The 24,124-nt window shown below is 39.0% G+C and overlaps 1 protein-coding gene across 1 annotated transcript in view; it reads left to right on the top strand.

Moving 5' to 3' along the window:
- The window catches only part of arid5b (AT-rich interaction domain 5B), a 106,287-nt gene that overhangs the window by 14,241 nt on the left and 67,922 nt on the right, over nt 1–24,124 (top strand). Inside the window, exon 3 of the mRNA XM_028006646.1 lies at nt 547–781. Within this exon, the coding sequence (XP_027862447.1) occupies nt 547–781 (235 nt within the window). The remainder of the gene's footprint in view (nt 1–546; nt 782–24,124) is intronic.

Here is a 24,124-nt window from a genome sequence, read left to right as displayed (position 1 = left end):
AGTAGCGCAAACGCACAGTGAAACATGTCCTGGATCCCAAAGTTCATCTGATCAAACCACATGGTAAAAGCTAATATCACGGTTTAATGTGGAAAACGCAGCATGTTAACGTTTGTGATAGTAGGACAGAAATGACTTCTTCTTTCATTTCTCCTAAGCAGCTGCTTGAATTATAGCTTCAAATGGTCATAATGGAGACTTTTGCACCTCCTTCTTACAGGACAGTGACAGGTTTGTCATTTTCAGGTGTTTGTCACTGCTTCCAATGTTTTTACATTTTACTTTTACAGCATTTTACAACAGCATGTTCTCCTGTCTTCCCCATTTTGAAGCAGAACCAAGAGGAATGATCTTTTTGATGTTGAATTAGGAAGTGATGGATTATTTTTTGGAGTGAGATGATGACACTGCAATTAGAGATGGATTTATTTAAGTTTTTTTTGCACATTTACCATTTGCTAGCTCTCATTCTCGCCTCTGGGATAAACTGCATCATAATTTGAGCTGCCTGCCGGTCTAACAGCCCAACTCGTGATTCTTTTCCAGCACGAGGTCATCGCCGTGTCCGAGAAGGTGATCGTGCGACTCCAGGACCTGGTGAAGTGGACGGTACCGGACTTCTCGGGATGGGCCAACGGTCTGAAGGTGGAGCCGCTCAAACCCTCGGTGCTCCGCGAGCTGGGGACCAACGGGCGGCGCGAGGCCCTCCATCGCTACAGGGAGAGCACGCTGACCAGCGGCCTCAACTTCAAGGATGTCCAGAGGGAGCGGGCGCAGCTAGGTGAGCATTCGCATTTCCCGGGTCTCCGCTGGCCCAGACGACGTGTGCGGGGGTGTCCCCGTTACCCCTGTGTCGTCATGTCGTCATGTTTATGTATTTGCTTTCGTTGCTCGCCATAAATCACATCATGTTTATTGTTCCTTGCTTGGTTTAACAAGTGTTGTCTTGACTGGAGTAATTCATCAGCTTGTAGCTGTTTCTGGTATAATGAGCTAAGAGTTGCGCTAATAGCCGCAGGCTGGAGGTAAATGTTGCCAGTTTGCCAACATATTATGATCACATGGAGCGCAACTACTTTGTTTTCTGACTGGGAAATATAGAAACTATACTTCCAAAGTAGTCACATCAAACTCCAGCTTATAGCACCTCTGATGCCATCAGTTCAGGTGTGATAATTACCTGTGCCGTGCAGCAGCTTAGAGGATCATTGATGTGTGTGTGTGTGCGCGTCTGAATGGTTGTCTGGTGTATTCATCTCGTACGCTGTGCCATTAAGTGCCTGTTAACGCTTCATTCTTGACTCTTGGGCTCTCGCTGTAGTTTTTAGCCATGAATCAGTCGCACAATAAAGCAGAAGATGACTCATTCAATGCAAATAGGAAACTCTGGCATTTTAGTCTAATAATTCAGAAGGAACATTATGTTCTCTTTGAAGCTGTTTGCCAGTCTCTCTCACATGGCTGTGATGTAATGCCTTATGCTCAGTGAGCTGGTGTAAAATAACTTATCAAACGTGCTAAAAATACCTTCTTGATTATGCTGCCTTTTGTGAGGTCAGAGATTTTACCCCTAAAGATTCAAAGCAGGGTTATTTCTGCTTCCCGGCCCTGTGATAAATCATTGTTTAAGGTTTATAAATGTTTGACTTGTTCTGCACAAAATGTGGATTAATTGATGACTTGTGTAACTTTTTCTGCTCCACTCAGGGAAGCAGCTGTGTGTTTGTGTCTGATGCTGTATTGCCCTTGATTACTCAATGCTGCATGAAGCTCATACGCAAAAAGGACAAAATGATCAATAATGAATGCTTTGTTGTTATTCCAGTAATCAATGCGATGTGAATTTGCTTGGGTGTGTGTGTCTATAATTGCATGCTCACATAAATAGATTTGTCAGCTTGCTTTTTAAGCGGTATTATGTTCCATATCTTGGCGTTCTCTAAATGTGCGGCTAGATTTTATAGATTTAACCGTTGTCGGTGCAATAACCTGATGATAACACTATTGTTGCTGCGAATATGTGTGTGTGGGGGTGCGTGTGCGTGTGTGTGCCTATGTTGCTAATGAGCAGCGCTGCCGCTAATGACTCCATCAGGCTGTTTCTAAATGCACTTGTCACTCCGATGGGACACTCCGCCAGAAAATCTGCCCACTCAGCAGAACGGGCTTGGATTCTGGCAGGGGCACTAGAGACACACGCACGCGCACGCACGCGCACGCACGCCCTCACGCATACACACTGTTTGATAGGAACAGATGCACACATGTGATGCGCAGACAATCAGTGATGTGCACTCGTTTGTTTGTTTGCTCGCTGCGTCTTTGGCGTGCGTCGCTTGTTGACAGTGTAACAATATGAGGGGAGTGTTGGAGAGTTTTTGGGAAGCGGATCACTTATTCATCGTGGCAAACGAGCGCTGCTCTGCGCGCTGTGTTTTGCATAGAAAATATGAAATATGCCACTGCAACGCTGCTGACTTCTGAGATGAAATATTCATGCTGCAGCAGGAGCAGATCAGATAGAAACGTAGCCTTAAAGCATCTTGTTTCTGAATGTCTAATTCTGTGTAATACGTTGGCTCATTCTCTAAACTGATTTTTATGTTAGATCTGTACTCTCCCCGTCTCCCTCTCTCTCTTTTTCTTTCTTTCTCTCTCTCTCTCTTTCTGTTTCTTCTTGTTTTAGCCTGAAGTGACTCTATTCTTTGAGTGATGCATTTGCTGATTGTTATTCTTGGGCTGATGTGTAGCTATGTAAGAAGAATTGGATTGTTCCCCATAACAGGATACTGCAGCAAAACCACAATCTGCACAGAAAACCATTGTGTACTAAAGAGCAATAAAGTGTGCCATTGTTATTGAGGGGGAACAGTGTTTTGTTATTTCTTCTTCCAAGTGTGTCGTAAGTTTTCCTGGCTTTTTGCCATTGTTATTGAAATGCATTCTTGTGCATTTGTTTTAAACATTTTTAAATATAAAAACCAAATGTGCGTAAGAAGCGCCGGAGGACATTTCTTTTGTTCTTCAGAAAATGGAGGGATTGTAAAGAAGCAGAGTTCTGCTGTGCGTTGTCTCTGGAAATGAATGGCTGCTTAAAATATTTAATTAGAGTGACCTTTGCCTCGAGTTCTGCACCATTCACAGCTCCCCGATGCCGTTAAGGTGGAAATAGTCGGGGTCGTAACTCAAATTACAGCTCTGGATGCAAGAACAATTTCACTGATGTAGCTGAAATAATCTTCACTTCCTAAAAAGACAGACTCTGACAAATTTGTTTCCAACACCAGTAAAGGAGTTGGTGAAAGCTTTAAGATAAATTCCCCCTTTTTTTTTCTTTTTTTTGCAGTAGCCTCATTTCACACTGATTTTTATTTTTTAGAGAACAGTTGTTTTTAACGAAATATGCTCTCTCAAACTGCACAATCTGTTTAAAATAAACATATTTTCTTAAGTGATATTTGATATGTCGATCAAAGTTTCTGTCAACTGCTTAGATAGGATAAACCGCAGACAACAGCATCTTTTCAAATTTTTACACCATCATAAACGTAAACCTATAAATTTTACCGAACTTTAATTGGAACTGTTTTGGTCTCCACCTCTGTCACATATTGGGACTCTTTAAGACTCTGCTAACTCTGTTAGTAAGTGGATTACATCCTAAACGTTTTGACATATCAGGAGATTTTAAATGATGCCTCTTGTTTGGGTCTTTTAGCGGGACAGTGACCCAAACAGGAACTTCTGTAATGAGCTTAAACGATAATAGAGGAGCAGTTTGACGCTGGACAGTCTTCAGCAATGGATCCCACGTTTCTTTGCTTCCAACCCACAAAATAAAATAAGAAATAAAATTTAAAAAAACAGTTGGAGTGATTCTGTGACTCTGACAGTCAGTTGAGTAAACGACCATTTCGACAGAGTTGAATAACCTGAGCAGCAACAGCAACTAATATCTATTTTTTTACTGCTGTTTTTATCTCTTCTGACACTTGTAGCATAGAAATGCTTTGTCATTATTCATTAATCATTAATCATTCTGATTATTGATGAATCTATGCCAATGGTGCCAACAACCTTGTCTGCATTTTTTAACATTTGATTGTTTTGATCCTTTGAGCTGTACCTTAACTTTTACATGTAGTCGGGCTGCCACTAGTACATTTTTTCTCCAATTTATTTGTTGACAAATTTCTTTAGTTGTTTTTAGCTGATTAATTATTTTTCGTCCAGAAGCAGCACCTTTATGTATTCATTCATTTTAAGATAAAATCTAATTTGTTACATTGCCAAAAATAAAAAAATCAAAATAACTTTTTTACTTAGAAAAATTATTTATAAATATAGGTATAAACTGACATGGCAAAAATAAAAATGCTACAAAGTGATTTTTTTTTTAATGTATTTGAGATTGAAGTTTAAACAGATAAGAATAAATCTCCTTTTAGTCAAAATTTAACTCAAACAGAAGAAAGATGCATCCCCATTAAATCCTTTTAGTTGAAATGTAATAATCCCACTTTAGTCTGACTAGCATTCATTAACTGTACTCTAAAACATAACGGATACGTGTTGAGATAGAAAACTAGCATTTCTATCAATATTCAGGTTCTGGTAGTTGAGCAAATAAATTAAGGTACACTCGATTTTATTATATTTTAATTCTAATTCATAAGCATCCGGCAAATTCCAGCCTGAGAACTCAAAGACGACTTTGTTCCACAAGAGCACTGAGTGTGCTGTATTGTATTTTGCACTCCTTGCGTAATCTGTAATGTGATTCACTTAATCAGGTAACGCAAACTGTCCGCTCAGTTTATCTTGTCCTGTTCTGAGCTTCAGAGCTTCTTTTTACAGCTCAACCCACCAGGGATGGTTTGCCAGGGAAGTTTACATTCTGCCCCTCTATCTCTCCCCAGAGGACTGGCCTGATTCTCTTCTTTTTTTTTTCATTTTTTTTTTTTTCATTGCTGCCTGCTGAAATTGGTTTCTGGTTGTATACTGCGAGGCTGAGCGTTTGAGAGCTGGATCTTCTGATACACTTTGTTGATGTGTGCTGGGAGAAATACAGCTGATGAAATTAAATAAATAAATAAATAACACAAAAGATGGCTGGCCCTCTAAAAATGTCTCAGTGATTTATTCCCCCCCGTCCGTCGAGGTGTTTCTTCAGTTCAAACCTTCCTTGTGCAAACCAGTGAACCCATTGTGAACTTGATATGATGTGGGGGATGATAAAAGGTCGTAGCTTTTGACTCCTCTGTTCAGCAACGTCGATGGTGTTGACTTCTGCCCTCACCTGAGGTGTCGTTTGTAGCTGGCTCATCGCTCAGCGCTGCAAGGATCAGGGGCTTCTGGGAAAATACTGACACAGTAAAATGCATCTGTGTAGCAAAAATAGCAAAAGAAAAAAAAAAGGATGTGTTTTATACTGGTGCTTGTAAAATATAAGCAATAAAACTGCAGTGATCTGACCGAGCGATATCTACTGGAAAGTAGGTGTTCAGACAACGTATCAGAGGATTTAATATTATTATTCACTTTTACAAAAAGACAAAATAAACAGATGTCTCATGATTTACTTACTGAGTATTTTCAGAGACAAATATCAAGACATTTACTGTAATCATAGCACAAGTAAGAGTTTCCAATTAATAAAATATGCATGTTTTTTGTTCTCTGGGAGAAAAATCAGAGTAACCAGAGAAAACGCCGATATTCACGGAGAGAACTTGTAAACATTTATCATTCATCCCGCTCAACTGAATTTGTAAAATTCCCCATTTTGTCACTGGCTGAACAAGTTTATCTTTTTCTCCTTGAAGGTTAGCTACAAGCTATCAGGGCTCAGTGGCAGCCACATGTGGGATCTGCTCATATATACAGTATTTAATCCTTGAAGGGTTTTTGGCTTTTCCCGACTTTATTTTGTTATGTTTTAAATATTTTTTCTTATGAAAACATTGCCATTACATGTTTCTTTTATAGGTTAAAGTACATTATGTGGCTCTCTATAGAAACAACTTAAAGTTAGCAGTACTTTTTTTTTAATTAAAATGACCCTTTTGACACTTCTGCTGGGTCTTTGTGGAATAGACAGTGTTTGATATAAATATGTGAAAGACATGCAATTTATTCTTATATGTACTCATCCAACATACCATTATTATGCAGGTTTTAAAGGTGTAATTAGACCTTGAAAAGTGAATTTATGTCAGTACTTTGATTCAGAAAGTTAAACTCATTCACTCATTACACACAGAAAGAAGAAAAAACTTCAAATCCAACCAGAAAATCCAAAAGATGACCAAAAAAAGAACAAATAAACCTCTCCAAAAGTTTTGAATGAGCTTTCTCATTCTAAATCTACTTCTGGTTGTGATTATGCTCAATTTTCCTTCCACACAATTTCCCATCAAAAGGCTTCAATGAGAGTGTTCTGTGAACTTCTTTAGCAAAGAATCTTTGTGGTTTTCCATCATTGAGGTAAATGGTGAATGGCCTGCACTTTGACAGTGCTTTGTCAAGTCCAGAGAACTCCAAAGCCCTTCACAGCACATTCACATGCTGAAATGTTGTGAAATATTTCAGTAGTTGTCTGTTTGACAGCAGTCAAGTCAGCAGTCTACCCCATGACTGTGTGTGTCATAACCTATCCTTTTCCAGTTGATTTGATCCAATATACCAAGTTTCTGAGAAGCCATAACATTCAGAATGAACAAAAACAAACATTTAAAGCGCATCGCTGTTCAATGAGTCCATTCATTCTACATTAACTATTGAAAGTAACTGTTTGATGGTAATTTAATCTGTCGAGATGCGCCTGTTAGCACCTGTGCAGGGCTGGCAAGCGGGTTCGGTAGCCAGAGGCAGCACATATAAAAATAACACAGGACTTAATATATCCTGATGTTTCCAGTTATTGTAAGCCATCCACTATTGCTTTTGGGTACATTTTAGTGTGGTAGCGCACGTACTGGGGAAGATAACCGTGGAGCAAATCCACTTGTTAGCGTCTTTATGCTTTGCATCAAGAGTCAGTCACTTAAGCTTAAATTCAGACCCGTGTTTAGTACATTTGATCCTGCCTCAGCTCGTCGATTGCATTGAGCGAGCTTGAAGCCGCGACAGGCCACTGAGGTGAAGGGGTTGCTTCTCTCCAGATTCCTCCCAGCCTCGCTCACTTAGGAAGAAAACCACTGTATTTTCCTCTCTGATGCAACATCTGATCTGTATGCCAGACTGGCCCGCGTTGATATCCAGACAATATTTCACTCAGAACATTTCAATTTGATGTGGCAAGTAGATCCTGTCCCTCCTCTGAGGCTGTTCTGAGCGCCGTAGAGGTGTTTATGTGGGCAGAAAGTTGCGATAAGAAAAACAGAGAGCTGGCACCTCTTTTTTCTTCCTGGTTGTCTTGTCCTGGTGACGCTACAGAACGATATTCAGGACGCTTGAAGCCACCGTCACATGTGAGGCGGCTGTTTTGTTCGTTTCCTACTGCAACGTGAGGAGGAGCTGAGGGCTTTCTTGGAATAGACGTAAGATAACGCGCGCTTTGGTGCTGCGAGAGCAATGCCATGTTGTGACTCTGACAAAGAGAGAAAACCACATTTTTTGCAAATCCACTTCCCCTGTACTCCTCCATGCAGAGTATGGAGCAGATTGTATTGTTTGCTTTCCGCCCCTTCAGACATATTTGCTTCTCGTTCTGCTTTTTCTTTCCTTCCCTGCAGAACTAATTCAAGAAACTGTCCAAAATCCCCTTTGAAGTAATTTAATGGAGTGTTTGTATTGATTATATGCCTCTTCCCTGGCATGCTTTTTATTTATTTATTTATATTGTTCTATCCCAGTTTGGGAGTTTATGGCTTCTTCATTATGCTCAGACCTGTAGGAGAGAGAATCACAGGCTGTTTTTCCTCACTGATGCGCTCATATCATTAATTCCCCTCTGACTGTGGCCTGGCCGGAAGCCAGCGAATTCTAAATCTGTAAGCAGTAAATTGTGTGCCGGGGTGGAAAAATCTATTAGATGTTTCAGCATGCCTCGAATTTGAATAGGAGAGAGAAAGACACAAAGTGAAAGAGAGAGAGAGAGAAAGACCACCCCATATCCTGTTACGCTGAATGCTGTAATCAAATTTGACTTTTTCGGATCGCTGTATTCATCAATTATTCGTGTTATCTTATTTCTGGAATGTAACATAATGTTTTTTTTAGCGGCAGAGAGAGGTGGGATTAAGGCTGGTGGATGGTTAAACAATAAGAAATGCCTCAGAGGACATAAAGAGCTCCGTCTCTCCATTAGGGAGGGCTGAAACAACAGTTGTGTCTCTCTTCTCTCCATTAGTCAGGTCTGAAGCAACAGAGATGCTATTGATGTGACCTCTGCCAGGCATTTTAAACAGCAGTGAGGTGCCTCGACATGACTGACTCATCTGCCTTTTTAAGCAAATTCATATATTTTGAATGGTTCTGCTTAACAAAAAGCTTAAAAAAAAAACAACAAAAAAAACACAGGGATTAGAATAGCAGAAGAGGAATGTGCTTTATTGTCTCAGCTGGGAAATTCATGTTAATACTGAAACATTCAGATTCACATAAAGCTAAACAAAAAAAATAAGAATAGGAGATGCACAGTATTTACAGGATGCAAACAATGAGCAGGGTAATTCAAAAATATAACAAGTATTCATAGATAATTACATAAAAACAACAACATCCTTCAAAGGAGAACTTGAGAAACTGTGCAAATAACTGGAACGATTATGAGGTTTTATCCGAGTTGATTTAGCAACATTCGCCTTCTTTCCCTTAAACAAATTGCCTGTCTGTTCCAGTTAGTCTGACTCATACTTAAATCTTAGCAAACCAAGAGTTTTTTTTCCCTTTTTCGACTCATTTCTATTTCTGTCTTTTTGGGAAGCCGTTCTCAGTGCTGAGTGTTTTGTACATCTCCCTTGATATGTTTCTTCCTGCATTGCAGCTCCTCGCAGATAGATATGAATGATTCTGTCTTAGTCAGTAGGCACTCGAGACATCACAGATTGTACAGTTAATAACTCTGCATATTTTATGATATTGCCAGTCCATCTGCTTCGTGAATCCATTTTAACTGCGGCATTAAGCTGCTTTTTGTTTCTTTCCCTTTTCGAACAGGCTGTAGCGAGCCTCCGATCAGATAACTCAGGGCTGCGGAGGGTACAAATGTAACGCAGGTGTTTACAAAGTCAATATTCGGCTAGTTTTTATTGATTTGATGCTGCTAGAGGATGTATTTTAAAAGGGTGCTGCAGTGCAACTATCTCGAGACTTAGAAGTAGATTCTGGGAACAATGTTACATCCGCCATAGCTGTGTTACTGCTGCAAGTCTGAAAGTCTGTGGATTTCCTGAGAAACTTGGCAAACTACTGCTATTGATATAATTAGCTACTAAGAATGCAGAACATTTCATGCCTTCAAATGCTGCAGCGACGCTTTCATTCAGAGGTTTTACAGCACAGCGTGTTGCTGTTGATGTAGTGGGATACAAACAAACAGATGTTGTGGATGAAGTCCAGAATTTGTAATTCACTGCAGCTCTCACCACTTCTTATGCGCGGGGCGGCCATGTTGGATTTTTACACCCTGGAGCAGATTTTTCCAAGTCCAAATCTAAAGTGATGGAAATGAGATTTTTGTCAAAAGATAATAAAAATAAACAATGCAGAAGAATCAATTTTGAATAGTAAACATGTTTTTCTGTTTTACAGTAGTAGATTGATCGAAAACACACAGAGAAATCAGTTTTATTGTAGCTATGCTAACCTTGCTAAATATTAGATTAGCATGCTAAAGGTGTTAAGTCAATTTTGTAATAATTTTCTCTTTGTTTTAAAATAATAGCAAATGTTTTTTGTCTTACACACAGGGTGTGACATCACCTCTGCTGCTGATACTAATTAATAATATTAATAATTAATGACCACACACAGCAGGAAGGTTACGAATATAGATTTTAAAAGATCTTGGTTCATTTCTACTTTGTCGCCTTGTAGAGAAATCTTTCTCCACCTTTGGCGACAAATAGGATTCAAAACATGTCAACATCTTAGCACAACTCAGGAAAAGCACATTTAAAATAATCAAAATGATAAAAAGTCTACAATAAAATAAGTGCGTGGACCAGATATGTTTCTAGCTTTTATAACTTCTTTGAAATTCTGTTTACCTTGAAAGCCATTTTGTTGCTTTTATATAACTAAATTACTTACCTTGATACTGAACAATATTAGCACAGATGCGTCTATTTCTGGTTAAATTAGATGAGCATGATTTACATTATTGAGTTATGTCTTGGAGACGCCAGTGAACTTGTATCTAATTGAATCTTCATGACAGAAAGATTTTCCTACGAAGGCTTCTCTGTCGCACATTTCTTTGCATTATGTTTGGATATAATAATTGAAAGGCACGTTAATACGTTAAAAATTCACCTCACTGCTGAACTGATCCAGTCCTGTATTCCTACATTAGACTGCACTCAAGCTAAAAGCTAAACTGTGCATGTACACGGTAATAAACTACAAATTAAACATTTATTTTTCCTACATCGGTTCATATTTGTGCCATGATATGTAGATTATCTCTTCAACATTTACACCATTTAGCTCCTAATAAGCAAATAATAACAGCGTACAGACACAGAGGCAGCCTGTCAGCTGTAGTAAACACTATAAATGGAGAACTTTTAGCCTGGGATTGTTTCCCAGCACAGAGGTACTGCATTTTTCCCACATTGAGAAGTAATTGTAATGGAGGCTTTGATAGATTCCAGACCTTTTGGTGTGTTCCTGTGCGAGTCTCGCCGCGTATTTATATCTGCACGCTCACACACACTTACGTGGATCCATAACTGCTCTTAATGTGTTTGATGAAGCCAAAGACGTACAAATTACGTAATTTGTATTTAGAAGACATCTTGGTGCAGTTGCTTTAATGCATTTAGGTTTTCTTTGATCTATCGACTGCCAGAGGAGTTGGACAGAGAGTCCTCGGTGCAAACAATAGATCATTGATGCTCCTTCGTACTCTCTCTCTCTCTCAACCTGTCAGTCTGTTTCCTTGTTATGTGGTGGCCTGAGGAGCACTTGGTAAAATGAGAAGCATTCAGTCAGTCTGATTTTTCTCTTTTTCTCACTGTCTCTCTGATTTTCCTGTAACTCAGTGAAAGCAGTTGTTTCTTTCAGTGTGTCAGACAGGATTATTTAAATTTAACAAAGGCTCAGCCACAGATTCATATCATTCAGGTATAAATAGAAATGTGTGTGTGTGTGTGTATATATGTATATATATATATATTTTGCACTGAATAAATAGTCATTGTGAAAAAAGGGACTGCCATTAGCAAATAATTTCCAATATTTCTGTTAGATTTTTAAGCCGGTGCAACACGCTAACGTCTCAGTTGCCTCGCAAAAGTGTTCATATGACTTTAAATTTGTTTTTTTATTTTTTATTTTATCACTTTTCTCAAACTTGAATTTATTTTATCTTGAGAAGGCAAATAGATGTACATTTTTAGAGGTATGCTTGCCACACTTTTCAGATTTAACTTAATTACGGTAAGTTTTTAAAAAAAAACAACCTTTTGTTTCCAAAATTGCATTTAACCGCAATATCATAGTATTCAATAATAACATAATGTTTTCATGTTTCTCTTATATCCTGCAGCTCTAACGAGCCTCCCGATTGAAAAGTGCAATAAATTCTAACATTCAGAGTATCAGATGTGCTGCTGCCCAGTTGGTTTTGGTCTGTCAAACAAAATCCCGATCAGCGTCGTCGACGCTTGTGGTTTTAACGGGACTGAATATGAAATGGATCATGAATGTGTTTGCAAGGCGCTGGAACGCCGCTAAAAGCTGGTTCACAAACACAAGCGTTTTCCCAACCGTGACTCACTGAATCAGTTTTGTTGCTAGCAACACAATAAACTCGACCAATAAGAGGGGTTTTTGCATGAATGACTCGTGCATATAAACTTGTTATCTCAGCTGGCAGTTATTCTCCACTGAACTCCTTATCTTTCCCATGCAAAGAGAGACGAGCGGCAACGGTCCCTGCATGAGCGTGTGTGTTTGCTGTGTGTCTGTGGGTGTGTTTCTGCGTGTGTTTGTTGTGTTGCAGTGATTACAGCTCTGTTAGCACAGCGGCGGGTGGAGGTTCGCCACATCAGAGGTCATATTTTGTAATCAGGAATGAATGTGTGTTTTTTTTAAAGCCTATCTGGCTGCAGTTTGTCAGAAATTACCTGCTTGTTTAATGTGTCGCCTGAAATAGACAGCAGCACTGTGGAAAAGTGCTTGTGCTGGACGCGACTTCAAATGAAGATCGCTACCGATGGTGGAGGGAGAACGTTTTCTTTCTCCCTTTGTGGTGCCGTTAGAATGTATAATCACAACTAATTGCAAGCGGAAAAAAAAAAATCGACAGATTGCATTTCAGGGGTTTACTTTTGTGTCTGCCACACATTAATAAGGAATCTGAACAGATGGTGGTGTTTTTAATGACATATTGCTATCTGTAACATACGCCTTGAAGCCTCAGACTGAAATGTCTCCCCTTGGGGAGCCGACTAGTTGTCTGCTGCTAATGTCACTCTTTTCTTTGCCACACTGCTACATCCTCCAGTCAAATAAATGCTATGCTAATATGAGCATTGGGCCTCATGCAATTAATGAAGAAAGTGTAGGTTTATCACAAAGGCAAAATTATGGGTAGAAATAGAGAATGTTTTCACGTTAAAAATGCAATGTTCAGCCTTCTTGTATTTGATATTGATGTCTGGTTGCAGAATTTGGCAGAGAAATGCAGAAATGTGAGGCCTAAAAATGATCTACATCTCTGAAGTCATTTCTTTAAAAAAAGAGGAGGGAAAAAAATCAGAAATACCTGACACAGGATCTGAGAGATTGCTCAATTGATCTTCTGCATGCCAAGTTTACAGCTCATAGCTCTGTGGGAATTAGCTTTGTGGTGCTAAAATAGTGTTTTATGCGAGTCAAATGGTGTCATTTCTGTTGTTTCTCATAGATTTGACAAAAGAAACCTGAAGAAGTTGCATCTTTATTGGAGATTCACTGATTGTTGTTTCTCTGGTTGATACCAATATCCAGTTTCATTTGCGCTCTGATGTCAAGATTCTGATTTTGACTCCTTTTCTGTCATAATGGCTATAAGACCAAACAGAGGACATGCTTCAGGTTCTTTTCCAGAGGAAATAAAGGAATTACAAGACAGTCTCATCATCATAAATATTCAATATCTGGGTGATTGATTGGTGTATCTGTGCTTTATGTAATAACAAGAATCAAAGTTGAGCTTAAACAAAACAAGTTACCAACTATCCTCTAAACTTTTCCAAAAACAAAGCCTGTTTTTTCTTCCTTATTATTGTTTTACAGTGGGGAAACATGGCTGTCCCAAATAGCCTCCAGAAATGTTCTTTCGTATCCCCCCTCCACCCACCACATTCTCTTTTTTCCTCTTTCCTTCATTCTTTTGAAAAAACATTAAATCATGTTTCCTATTACACCGAATACGCCCTGAGAAATACATCTGAGTTGATAATGAGGGACCCTTCTTTGAGGAAATACACACAGCAACTTTGATCTAGAATGGCATGTAATTCCTTGCCTGACCCAATTCCCAATCTCCTGATAAGATGTTTCCCCCCACCCCCTCTCCTTCCTTTGCTCCAGCCTTCCTGCAGAACTCACTTCTTAAACGGGAACTTGTCCCATTAAATGGGACTAACATGCCATCCATTTCACTCTGCAGGAGAGGGGATGTGTGCGGTTTGAAAACGCTGTCTATTACAGCCTGAGCCGAAGAGACTCCTGGCGTATTCCTCCTTCTCCCTCTGTCACAGACAACATCAGAGAACCCTGATCCCAGCTGCTCAGTCGAGTCTGAGCTGGACAAATGAGAGAGGCCATCGATAGCAGATAGCGTATCCTCACCTGAGTCAAGCAGGTTTTCAGACCTGCTCAAGCAGAGACACAGAAGAGCTTATTGGTTGTTTGTTTAGTCTGAACGCAGCTGTATATCTGCAACCAAAAGACAGTTGATTAAATTTGCTCCCTGTGGTATTTGCACATTCTGTTCTGTTTTTCTTCTTCTTCTTTTTCTTCCAGCTCTCAGAATTGACTGAGCTATAAGTGGATTGACCCCCAAAACCCAGCAGAAGTCTTTCATTAGTCACGATGTAGCAGGAGACCAGACGGCAAACAGCGTTTAGGGCCAATCCATCAACGCACAAAAGCAGATTGACAAGACACAAACATGTCCTGGTCTAACACGGCTGTAGCTGCAGCTTTTACAGGGATAATGCAGGAGTTTTTACAGCGATGGTTTTGATGAAAAGTTATAGGCAGTTAATATCTTGCTTGAGCTCATGTAGAGTAATGAGGATCATTTTCAGCAACAGCATCGTAATTAAGTGTTTTCCAGAAATCGCGACTCTAAGCTACTGTAGGCATGGACCTATTTACTGGTATTTCAGCATTTTAAAAGGCTGTGGTGAAATTTACCACCACAGCATTCCTGTGGTTTAAATTACTGTTCACTTTGTTCAAAAAAAAAAAGAAAAAGTTGTTTAAATTCTTTCCAGATGAAAACTTAAAAGAAAAAAAAAACTTTTTCATCGTAGTTAAAAGCTTTCTGAGTAATTTGTTTCTTTGGTCTTTGTCATTGACAGATCAAATTGGATTTAATTTTAGGTGGGATGAGTTAGAAAAATAGCTGATGGGACATGATCGGTGTGAAACGTACGACAGTTTGAGATTACACATCAAAGACACAAAATCTTACCAAGTATTCTTGGTCTAATTTCCACTGCAAATATGTTAGTACACTCGAAATTAGACAAAATGTATTCACAAGTATCTTTTCAGCACAAATTAGAAACTTTTTTAAGTCAACAATTCAGCAATATTGATTAAAATATTGTAGCTATAAGTGAAATAATCTGCCAGTGGAACAAAGCATTTTTCCCATGTTATAAATTAAAATGTTTTGTGTCATTGGCAGATTATTTCACTTATAACTAGCACTTTTTCATCAATATTATAACTGTGTTGATATTGCAGCTGTACTAAATAAAGTTAGATTCAATTTGCAGGATTAGGACTATTTGTTTCTTTAAATGTGAATAATAATTTTTTAATAATTCAGATAATCTACATTTTTCCTTAAATTGTTTGCGTACATACCATGACATCTTGATATTTTCACTTATGACACAGTGAAAATCTCATTCCAGCTTATAAAAAACATGCCTAACCATTATCAAGAAGCTAACAAATAACTTATTTTATTACATTGCTTTCATATCATATAGCTAGTCTGTCCAGAAATGCTTGACATTTTTCACTCTCAGCAAATAATCATGGCTTGTATGTACAGAAAGTCTACTTTCCTCTTGGCTCCTCTTAAGCTAGCAGTTAGCGCCATGCTCCGCTTCCAGCCAGTCTGGATCTATGCTAAGTAAAGACGCCAAGAGAGTTATCAGGTATGATTTTACCTTTTAACAAACACTCACTTTACAAAAATCCTCAACTATTCCCTCAAGTTAACTTCTTCTTGACTGTGATCATTCTGGGAAGCAGCAAAATACTTTTGTTTCTGGCACAAAAGAGACTCTCTGGAGCTCATTTGTCACAAAGCTCCTGTTTTTTTTTCCTTTTCTTCCCCTTTTCTATACTCAAAAGGACCAATTTGGGTTTTTGACAAGGAAGCCCTCTGAATAATTCCTTCATGTATTACAGGGCCTATTAAATGCAAACTTTTCAATCTGGCAATCAATAAGGCAGGCAGCCTTTCCTGGCCCGCTGCCAGGCACATTAGAGCTGCAAGCAATGGTTGCTTGGGAGCTGAGCCTGCTCAGGGGAAAGAATGTTTAATGTAATAGAATCACATAAATCAACCAGAGGAAAGCGCTTGTGTTGTTTTTGTCTCTTCTCTTCTCTTGTGTATCTGACTTTTATTGTAGGGCTGGGTGTGTTTTTGTCACCCCCCCCCCCTCCTTCAGCTAACATAGTCAACATTAAAAACATCTGGGTTGAAGCTGAAATGTGGGAATTTACATTTTTCTCCTGTATTTAATGAGCAGGAGTACAGCCCCGCGTTAAGGTCCTTAATCCTCGTGCTTCACAGTTGAATTAATCGAGGTGAAAATTATATAAACTGTTCCCTGTTTCTCCCCTCGCCCCACCCTGCTGAAATGAACGAGACACTTTTGCGTATGCTGTAATTAAGAACAGGAGCCAGCATGCATTGAGGAGTGTTTCTCTCCCGTTTTGCCCGCTGTTCTTTTACCGTTTCATTGCAGCATTTTCCTCTGGGTGTTAGCGCTCCTTCTGAGGGAATGCGACTCTCGTGGAACAATTAGGCAGATGAGTGTGAAGAGCCTCTTTTTCTCTCAGTCTCACCGGTTATGTCATATCTCAAAGTGGATGAGATCAGTTTTGAATTCCCGGCGATGTCCCGAAGCGGACGGCGGCTCTCAGCTGACTGTGTGTAAGCGCTGAGTATTCAGCCACATTTAAAAAACAAAACATGTCACCGCGTCTCCCTCGGGTCCCACCTTCAGATAAACCCGCCTCCAGGTTGTTTGGCAGCGCGGCTCCTCGGCTCGTCGCTTAAATTTCGTTTTGTTTCTTTCCACTAGACGAAAACATGAGCGTTGTCGCCGGACACGCAGAGTCGGCGAACATTTCAAGCATGGTGGAGAAATTAGGGATGTTAGGAACATTGTGTGTTTATATAAAGAGAAGTGGAACATGCTGCCTGAGAAGTTCATGGGAAAACCTGTATAACTGAAATGAGTCTCGGCTCGTAGTAGTGTGGAAAAAGATTTTTATACGACCGCTCGGCGTTCACTGAATAATTAGGGGCCCCGGTAACCATTACATTACGACCTCTAGAAGGTAGTGCGGTGACTAAGCTGCCACAAGCATGTTCTGTTATTAGTGCAGAGTCATTGACAGCCCAGCAGAGAGGTTTAAAAAGCTTAAATATTAATCATTAATATATTTTAGCAGGATTATCTCACACTGAAACATCAGGAAGAAACAATATTTATTCAGAGAGTTGAAATTATATTTTAAGGGACTTATAACTTTTTTTTTTTTTACAGAATCAGTGACACTCCATTTACGCCCACACCCATTTTATCCTGGAAGGGTTGTGTGTGGACCTGGTGCTCTGCAGCAACCTCCACGATTATTAATACTCTGAGAAAGGTCGTGCAGAAAAATGAATTAATTTAACTTTTTTTTTTTTTCCCGTGGGAATTTTAGAAGATCCAACCATTAATCTGAGATTTTTTTAAAATCTCAAAATGTAACTGAAGTATTTTTTATTTATTTTAAATTTACACTTCACTTTTTAAAGCTAGAACTGAGTCATCCGTACCATTAATTGGATATTTTGTTTTTCTGGGAACCGTTGATGTTACACACTACTGAAACTTGGAAAGACAAGAGAACATAGCTAGATAATGCAGATTATGACACCAAAACTACCTCTTTTCCTGAACCAGATATAGATATTGTGAAGCGTTCCTGTAAATTAGGACTGCAGAAGACAACTGATGAAGACGAAAAACCACTTGAGAGTCACATCTTTAAGCAGCACACAGGTGATGCATTCAAGTTCTGTTTACTCTCCTCTATATGCCAAGTTTCCAGAGTTCAAAGCACCTTGCGGATCACCCCGTTGGGGCTGAAGAAGTTTTTTTTAATGCAAGTCAGCTTTTTCTGACCGATATCGATTTCCAGTTTTCTTTGAGGTCGGACCGGCCAATTCTGACTTTGACAGATTCAGATTTTCTGAAGAACCGAAAGAGGGAAAAAATATTGGCTGCAGAAGTCTTCGTAGAGATAAACTGATGCCTGATCACACTGATGGTTGATGCATTAGACGTGAGTTCTTAGTTTGGGATGCTTTTAATGAATGTGAAAGTCATTATTTTATATTTAAAGCCAATAAAGGGTAAATTAGCCAATTCTAAAATATGTCTGATTGACCAACACACCAGTGGTTTTTAAGAAAAATTGGTTTATTTTCTAAAATCATTTTTGTCTGGTTCAACTTACAAATTTTTTTTTTTACTCTGATATCGTTTTTTTTTTTTTAAAAGTATTAAAAATTAAAAAAAAATGAATGAAAAAACAGCTGAAATCCAAGAAAAAACAAACAAACATTAAACACCATAAGAAGCCGGAGAAACAGCTGATCAGATTACAACACAGTTTGACTCCTTGGAGTAAACATGTGATGAAGCAGCGGCTGACATCACTTTTGTACAGCAATAAAACAAAGTGATAAAGTTTTCCCACTTGTGGGACATTTCAGCTGTTTGAATTTGCGGCCGATAAATGTTTTATAGAACTACAAAAACGAAGTAAAAAGTTCTGTTTTGATGCCGATTTGAATTTGACGTACAGCGTCTTGGATGGCCTCTGAAGGGCAGGGTGTGTGTTATTGGGAGCACAGCTTGCTGTTGATATAATGAGCAGGGGAGAGGCGATGCAGCGCGTGCGACTGATGCGATGTCGGTGACTGATGGCCCTCTGAGTCATTTGCAAACACAATATGCTATTTTATGCAGATCCATTAAACAAATCTGAAATATTATTCCAGTTTTGCTCGGTCTGAACAGAACAAACCCGCAGCTTTTGTGTTTGTGTAATCACGTTGCTTTGTTTCACTACAGAGTGCTACTGATTTATCGACGCTGCGCCCGCTCGCCGTGATTAATGCATTTTTGTTTACTGCGCTGGCTAGGTCGCAATTAGAGAAATGTTCCAGCACATTTTTATTTCATCCAAGACTTTGTAGTCATTCACAGATTGGATGAGCAGTGAATCATACAAGTATGCAAAATTGTTTCTGCTCCAGTTGTCCGCAGATCTTTTTCCTCTTTGGTGTCACTGGCGAATTCCTTTGCTTTGCTTTTTTATTTATTTAGTTATTTATTTCTATTTGGTCGGGTTTCAATAACAGGAAACCAGTTGTCAGACCGGAGCTGCTTGTATTTCCCTTCCCCTTGCCTCTGTCATTGAGAAGTGAGAAAGAGAAGAAAAGGTTGAATCGGAGATGTGTTATATATTATGAGAAGAGACTAAATGGAAACAGGGTAACCTCAGAGATCAATACGGAGCATGAAGAAGAGAGCCAGGAAGATAGAGGAAGAATACCAATCAAGATCTGCCCCCTACTTTTTCTTTTCTTTTCTTTTGCTTCAATTTCTCCCCATGAATGAAAAGCTGTCTTTAAGGCTTGTATTTTGTAGCTATTGTAAAGGACTGAGAAGTATTTGGCTCCTAACAAATTTATTTTCTTCCACCTCTTAAATGGTTCAGATAATCAATTTTTAATACAAGACAAGATAACCTGAATAGATAATAAAGTGTGTTGTTGTTTTGTTCTTTTTTAAATATTGATTTCATTTATTAGGGAGGAAAAAGCTTTCCAAAGAAACCTCACCCTGCGTGAAAAGGTAATTACTGCCACTAGTAATTACTCATAAACTTTTATGAGCCACATCCAGGCTTGATTACCGCTAGCTGAGTATACTCAGTAAGTCATTTTAATAGTACCTGTCTGACAACATGAAGTAGGCTAAAAAAAAAGAAGAAAATCTCAAACACCAACACATTAACTCCAATAAACCCCAGTGATGTTGAATATCCACTAATAAAAAATGATGAAAACTTCCCAGTAGTGGCTGGTCTACTAAATATTACTCAGAGTGCATGATATTACTCCAGAAGGTAATAAAAGAACCCAAAACATCATCTGTAGCTCTGCATGTCACAGATAATGCCAGTGATCGTAACTCAGTGATAAGTTGGCTAACAGTTTTTACTTTTTATTTTATCTACAACTACTACTCAGTGGTAGTTGTTATTGTGTCTTGTCTCTATGCTGTAACTGCGAAGTAATTTCCCTGCTGGGATGAATAAAGTCATTCTATTCTATTCTATTCTATTCTATTTTATCAAAATTCCCCTACATTTCCATCTAAACATATTGATTTGATCAAGTATTCAGTGAACTGAATACTTTACTTTGATAAAGTATTCAGATGAGACAAAAGCTAAACTTAAAGACCAACACGAAACTAGCACATTAGCAGTCGAACACGGTGGTGGTAGTGTGATGCCCTGGTGCTTCAGGAACCACTGATTAACCTTAACCCCCAAATGATCCATCTAGTCCTCTTTTCATTGGCAGAAAGACGAAAAAGTTCAACTTTGAAATGGCCTAGTCAAAGCCTGTACTTAAATTCTATTAACATCCCACCGAGTGACCTTAAATGGGCCTTTTGTGGCTGGGAAGTAAAATAAAAAATTCAGCAGAGTGCGGGTCAAATTTCCTCCACGGTGATGTAAGAGAGTCGATGCCAGTTGCTGCTGCCAAGCAGTTATTAAGCGCAGGGTAGGGGCAATTACTATTCCACGTTGGTTTTGGTAGCTATTTTCCCTAAATAAAATCATTATACAACTGCTTATTAAAATATAGAAGGTTATTTTTGCCTGATATAAAAATTAGATTAACGGTCGGAAACATTTAAGTGTGACTAAAACAAGCAGAGAATCTGTACGGGGGTAAATACTTTTAACAGCCCCGTAAGAGTCCAATATGAAAGTGACATTATTGGCCGCGAGTTTTACATTACCCTGCTGTTTCTCTCCAGCAACACTAAAAGCAGCGGGGGGAATCCAGTAAATTCCTTGGCCAAGCAGATAATGTGGAAATGTTGACAACAGCAAAATTCAGCCGAATGAGTGATTTAAGGACTACGGCGGGCGACAGGGAGCATGAGAGAAATGGTTTTTCAGCTCTTTCCCGCTCGTGTGCGCCGGGGTGATCTTGTCAGGGCTTGTGGACAGTGGGAATATTTTTAAATATGAAATGACACAGCTTACATGAATCACGTTGGATTTTATTCCTTTTTTTTTAAATTTACCACCACGGATTTGCTTTTAAATGTCAGCAGCTCTCTTTTTACCTGTAGTTTTTTTTTTTTTTTTTTTTTTTTTTTTGTCAAATGTAGCAGAAGTTTTAAAGCAGGTGATGCGGAGGAGCAGATAAACTCTTTAGATATTCCGGCTCTGTAATGAAATGTAATGATATCAGTGATGTTTTATCTAATCATCCAATGTAGCGTTTCATTCAGCCGAACTGCTGTTTTAACCCCAACTAATGGGCTTCATGTCGCCCGTCGCATTTCTGAGGTTTTGATTATGATGATGTGATTCGCCATGCTTGTTATGAAAGAGAAATTCTTCCTTTGGTGTAATTAGCAAAAAAAATATATATTATTGAATCCTCTCCGGTGTCGTATAGCGTCGGAGCATGTTCTCATTATTTCCACTCCTGTTGCACCATGACTGCAGTCACTTAATCAAAGGAGGAGCTGGCTGGCTCGAATGTTTCCCACATCAAGTATTAGATCCATCTTGTGTGGCTAAATATTATTTTTTGCCATATTTATGATCCAGATTTGGGCACCCGTGTTGCAGCCAGCAGCTTTATACTACGCCGGAGTAGACTGAGATCCTTATTTTTAGAGTGTCTCTTGACAGCAGCCGTAGGTAATGACTTTACCAGGCTGAGGTGGACTGCTGACCTGTCGCTTACAGACAGGGAAATATTTTCATCTGAATGTGTCTTTGCAGGAACGGGATTTATGTTAACATTTAAATGCACACTCCATTCAACATAAACAGCTAATATTTACAGATAGATAGATAGATAGATAGATCGATAGATAGATAGATAGATAGATAGATAGATAGATAGATAGATAGATAGATCGATAGATAGATAGATAGATAGATAGATAGATAGATAGATAGATAGATAGATAGATAGATAGATAGACACAACCCATTAACATCAATATTATAATGCAGCACATTTTTAACACCTATTATTTTGTTGTATTTATAATGCTCTGTGAGTAATTCAGCTGTTTAGCTTAAAGTGACTCTCTGTGAATAATGATTATGCTCCCTCGAAGTCTCTTTAATAACATAACAAACTGCATTATAATGTGTGACCCAATGTTTGAGTGAAATTTCCCAACATCTGTCCCAAACGCATAAACCCAGCTCCAGCTAAAAGAAACGTCCCAACAGATTATTGTGTCTGTCTTTGCTATCAAGTGCATTTTCTACTATTTGAATGAATTTTAATTTAAAAAAACACAATATTTCCCTCAGCACCTTCTTTGCGGCACATTCACATCTATTTAAGATGTGAATGTGCCTCATAAAACCAGGTCAGCTTTAATTGGTCAACTGATTGATCATCAATAGTTAGCTGCACAGACTTGTCATTATGTTCTTCCAATTTCAAATCAGCAGACATTATAGAAATGCCTTTGTGAGGAAGACAAAAGTCTGGATTACAGAGGAAACCTGTCAGGTTGAGAAGGAGTGTGTTGTGGGCGTCGGGGGGACGATCGGTTGTAGATTCTTGTAAGAAAATATGTCGACGTCGAGAGCAGAGGGTTCAGCTGTCGGGGAAAAAAAAAACTTTGAGGAGAAATCAAACCTTTTAAGACAAACGGAAGGGAGAGAGCAAAGTTGCAGAAAGAAAGTTGTACATTTCATCATGTTTCACATTAAAGCTTGCATTTGTTTTGCATTTAATCTCTGTGACGGATTTCCAAGCGTATTATTAGCAACTTTGAGTTCTCTCCGAGTTGATTTTTAGACTTTTGCAGAGATCAAAGACTGCAAGGGGGTCAGAAAATCTCTGCAATCAAATGGAGCAATATGTTGCTTTAACCCATTCAGACCCAGCACTAAAAGGAAAAAATGCTTGTGTCCTAACAATGAGTGATGCTCATGTTGCATTGGAGATTACATCTTTTCATGTTTAAATGTGTCCAGGAATTGTCCATGTTCTCACTTTCTTTCCTCCTTTCCTTTACATTTTTTTGGCCCAATATTTTGAAAATTGTGGCTGGCTGGTGGTATTCCTCCTGGTTAATGTTTCTCCTCCAAGCTGAAAGCTTTGTATGCTGATAATCATCTTCCTGTCATCAGAGGTTGAGCAGCTTAAATGTGAAGTTGGAGTCCAATCACTGGTGTAAAACAGTAGCTGTATCCATATCTTAGCTGTGAAAGTTTGCCTTCTCCTTTTAGTTTCAACAATAAGCATGTTTCAGTGACACTAGGCTAGTCTGAGGAGCGTTGGTAAAATCAGCCCCATCTCGTCATCTCAGGACGCAGCAGGACTCATCTGTGGCTTTCTCACATCCTGATAGCATTATTGTAATTCACTTTACTGGGGCAATCCACAAGTAAGAAATGTCTGCACCTAAACAAAGTTCTGCTTAGAGACAAACAAGTTGATAAACACGCCACGCTGGAGACAGCTACTGTGTTGATCGCTCGCATCGCAAAGAGAATCTGTAGCATAAATATCACATTTTTAATTTGTACATTTTCTGGAGCTGTTTAACGTCTCTAGGGAGTTTCTGTTGCATTCTGTGACTTCCTGTTTTTCCTTGAGTGTAAATATGGCACATATTTACACTGAAAATATCTGCCACGTGAAAAGAGTTGCTAGGCTCTTTTCACCTAGCAACTGCATTTATCTTGCCACCACTTACAGTGAGCAGAATTTACTTATTGTTAGATATCTGCAGTAAAAAGGGGCGTCTTGAGGTCACGAACCATGAGACCCAGTCTGCATGCCAGCTGGTTGTTTGGCAGAGATCCCAGGCGTTTCGGGTTCCACCGTCACAAACTTAAACATGCGAGGTTTTTCTAAATGCTGCTGGGAGTTTTAACTGGAACTCTGTGCTTTACTCCGATGTGACAGATCTGCCTCCAACCTGAAATGGGTCATCAGTGGGTCTTTCACCAACACAGTGATGCCAAATCAACACAAATGGTTCACTGGACGCAAAATATCTGAACTCTGCAGAAAACCTGTGAAGATTGTGGGAAGATTGTGTTACCGGCGATCCTCTAAGAAACAATTATTGCTGAAAGCAGGAGTTTTTACTGTTTTTTTTTTTTTTTAGGTTAGTTTCCAAGGTGAGAACTTCAA

This window comes from Xiphophorus couchianus, chromosome 22 (genome assembly GCF_001444195.1).
Source record: "Xiphophorus couchianus chromosome 22, X_couchianus-1.0, whole genome shotgun sequence".
Lineage (NCBI taxonomy): Eukaryota > Metazoa > Chordata > Actinopteri > Cyprinodontiformes > Poeciliidae > Xiphophorus > Xiphophorus couchianus.
This window is presented reverse-complemented; position numbering and strand designations above follow the sequence as displayed.